This window comes from Squalius cephalus (assembly GCF_949319135.1).
Source record: "Squalius cephalus genome assembly, chromosome: 25".
In the NCBI taxonomy this organism is placed as follows: domain Eukaryota; kingdom Metazoa; phylum Chordata; class Actinopteri; order Cypriniformes; family Leuciscidae; genus Squalius; species Squalius cephalus.
The window spans coordinates 2,126,616-2,129,115 of record NC_137146.1 but is presented as its reverse complement, the minus strand read 5'-3'; the positions used below and the strand labels follow the sequence as shown (position 1 = coordinate 2,129,115).

General features: G+C 33.6%; 1 protein-coding gene across 4 annotated transcripts in view; it reads left to right on the top strand.

Annotated features, from left to right (window-relative positions):
• The first annotated feature begins 694 nt into the window (after positions 1-694).
• wdr48a (WD repeat domain 48a) overlaps positions 695-2,500 on the top strand; it is a 24,787-nt gene continuing 22,981 nt past the window's right edge. For 2 of the 4 annotated variants that reach the window (XM_079862482.1, XM_079862481.1), the window contains exon 1: positions 709-781. In XM_079862482.1, the coding sequence (XP_079718608.1) occupies positions 734-781 (48 nt within the window). In that variant the 5' untranslated portion in view covers positions 709-733. Of the gene's footprint in view, positions 782-2,500 lie in introns of all 4 variants that reach the window. The other 2 variants (XM_079862483.1, XM_079862480.1) reach the window with 2 other exon arrangements.

The following is a 2,500-nucleotide window of genomic DNA, read 5'->3' as shown; positions in this document are numbered from 1 at the left end:
AATAATAATGAACTACATGTACTTACTCTAGGGTTAGGGTTAGGATTGTGGTTTGGTTTAGGGTTAGTTGCATGTAATTACGCATCATTTATAGTTATTACATAATGTGTAAAACGGACACTGTATAATAAAGTGTTACCATATTATCATTGTAGGCTACATCCAAATGTGTTTTCTGAAGTATTTGGTTATTTTTAATACACATTTTGTAAAAATCAATAGGCTAACTCAAAGGGAAAAAAAAGAAGAAGAAAAAAAAAGTCCTTTAATTTAGGGGATATATATTTTCTGTGTATTTTCTAAGTCATAAGTCACAATTAGGCTACAACCTTTTATCTCATAAATTAGATTTCTTATGACATAAAATAATTATGTCATAATTACGTTTTTTTGTCATACATTTGACCTTTTTATGTCATAATTATGATTTAAAAAAAAAAAAAAAAGTCTTAGCCTACATATGTGCCTGAAATTGCCTTTCATAGTTTAAACTTTAGGCTATCTATGTAAACATGTTAAAAAGATGATCAAAGTAGATGATCAATGCTCGACACCTTGCGTTTTTATGTATTTAGTTTTTAAACAAAGGAAAACAATGTTTATTATACTATATTATGACACAACATCGCACTTATTTATATTTCTTGATTCATAGGCCTACAGTACATAACGCTCCCGCGCTGGCGGGTCTTCTTGGCGTGACGGAAGTGACGTCACGGCGTCAACATGTAAGATGGCGACGCATCACAGGCAGAATGCAGCGGGGCGCAGGAAAGTGCAGGTGACTGTTTCACACTCGCGTGTGGGCTTGTGGTGTGTGTGTGCTATTTGTGCGATGATAGTAGTGTTCAGACTGTAGATCGCGGTTGTGACGGCTGTTTTAAACGCGGGTGTGTGTGTTTGTGTGGCGCAGAGGGAGGTGGAGGCCAGGCTGTGTCTCTAAATCTAGTGTGCTGCCTATCATCAGACTGCAATTTTGGGGCGTTTTGAGTCAGGTGTCTAAGAATGCTGCATACTAAGTCTGTATGGACAGCTTACTGCAACCCATGATAACACAAACTCGATGTGTCGGAGTCTAAATGACTGTTATTGGCTGCAAATGGACAGATTTAGCCGGGTTTGGTCACAGATTTCGATTCTATAAGGTCACGTCGTGTCATGATGACAATAATCCTTGGATACATTATGAACATATGGGAATATGCTTACTGACTACATGACCATATAAGCACACAGCATACTGAACATATAGTCACGTGGTTACCATGCATATGTACATAAAAATAATGAACATTTGAAGATCAACACACATGTAAAGGCATATATTGCTATATCATGCCTGCATACTGCACACGCATTACATGTTTGTCATGAAGGTGTTTTTGCTTTCCAGTAAAAAATGTCTATAAATTATTATTCGTCATGGTGTAATTCAATTAAAATCAGTTCTGAACTTTATTACACAAATTAACAATGACTTAACCTTCAGAAGTTTTGAATTTTTCAGAATAAATAAAGTGCTTTATCACACTGACAGTCCATTTTATTTTATTGTCATGTGTAATATATAAATGAATACAAGTAAAGGAGTAAAAAAAGGGCTAGAAATAAAATTAACTCAAGTCTTTTCTTAAGTGTATGGCTTGTATAGTCTGTATATATATTCATATGCCCTCATTTGAATGCATTATACCGTGCTCACATTTTAGTTCTGTATTTTACCTCAGTCTTACGCTTATTATTACTTTATAAAACTTTGAAAATAAAAGCTAAATGGATCTGCATAAATCATGAATCTAATCTGCATGAATCATAAGTGGCATCAAAAGCGGTGTATTAAGAGCTCTTTCCATCCTTGACTTTGATTTATTGTACAATGACGACTGTATAGTAGGGCTGCTCGATTATGGCAGAAATCGTAATCAATTATTAAATCATAAACAATTATTTTTGGTCAATATTGAAATCACGATTATTGCTGGGCGATATGATCACGATATGAGTAATTTTAAATATCAGTGAAATTTTCCATTTATTGATTATTCAGCAAAAACTAATACTAGGTTAACTAATGTAAGAAAAATGTCCTCAAAGAGTAAACAATCAGCAATACAATAAGAACATAGAAACCAATTATAAACAAAACAGACAAATAACAGAACTTATTCAAATTAAATAAACAGTTGTAAGTTTTTTTTTTTAGGAATATGTGCTAATAATGGTATTCAGATAAGTAATAGTAAACACTGCAGTTTTACTACTAAAGTTATTCAGTCAAGATCAGTGAGTGATTTTCCTTTGTCATTTGTTGTTTGATTATCATTAATGACGGACGTCAGCAGGTTTATTAGGCTGCTGTCACTTTAAGAGCGAATGCACGGATCCAATATACTGTTACACATGCGTTTTCTGCTTACGTTTACTTAAGACATAACCCACTGTTTACGTGAATATATATATACGATTATCTTGTTTTCATGATCAATGGATGCCAAAATCA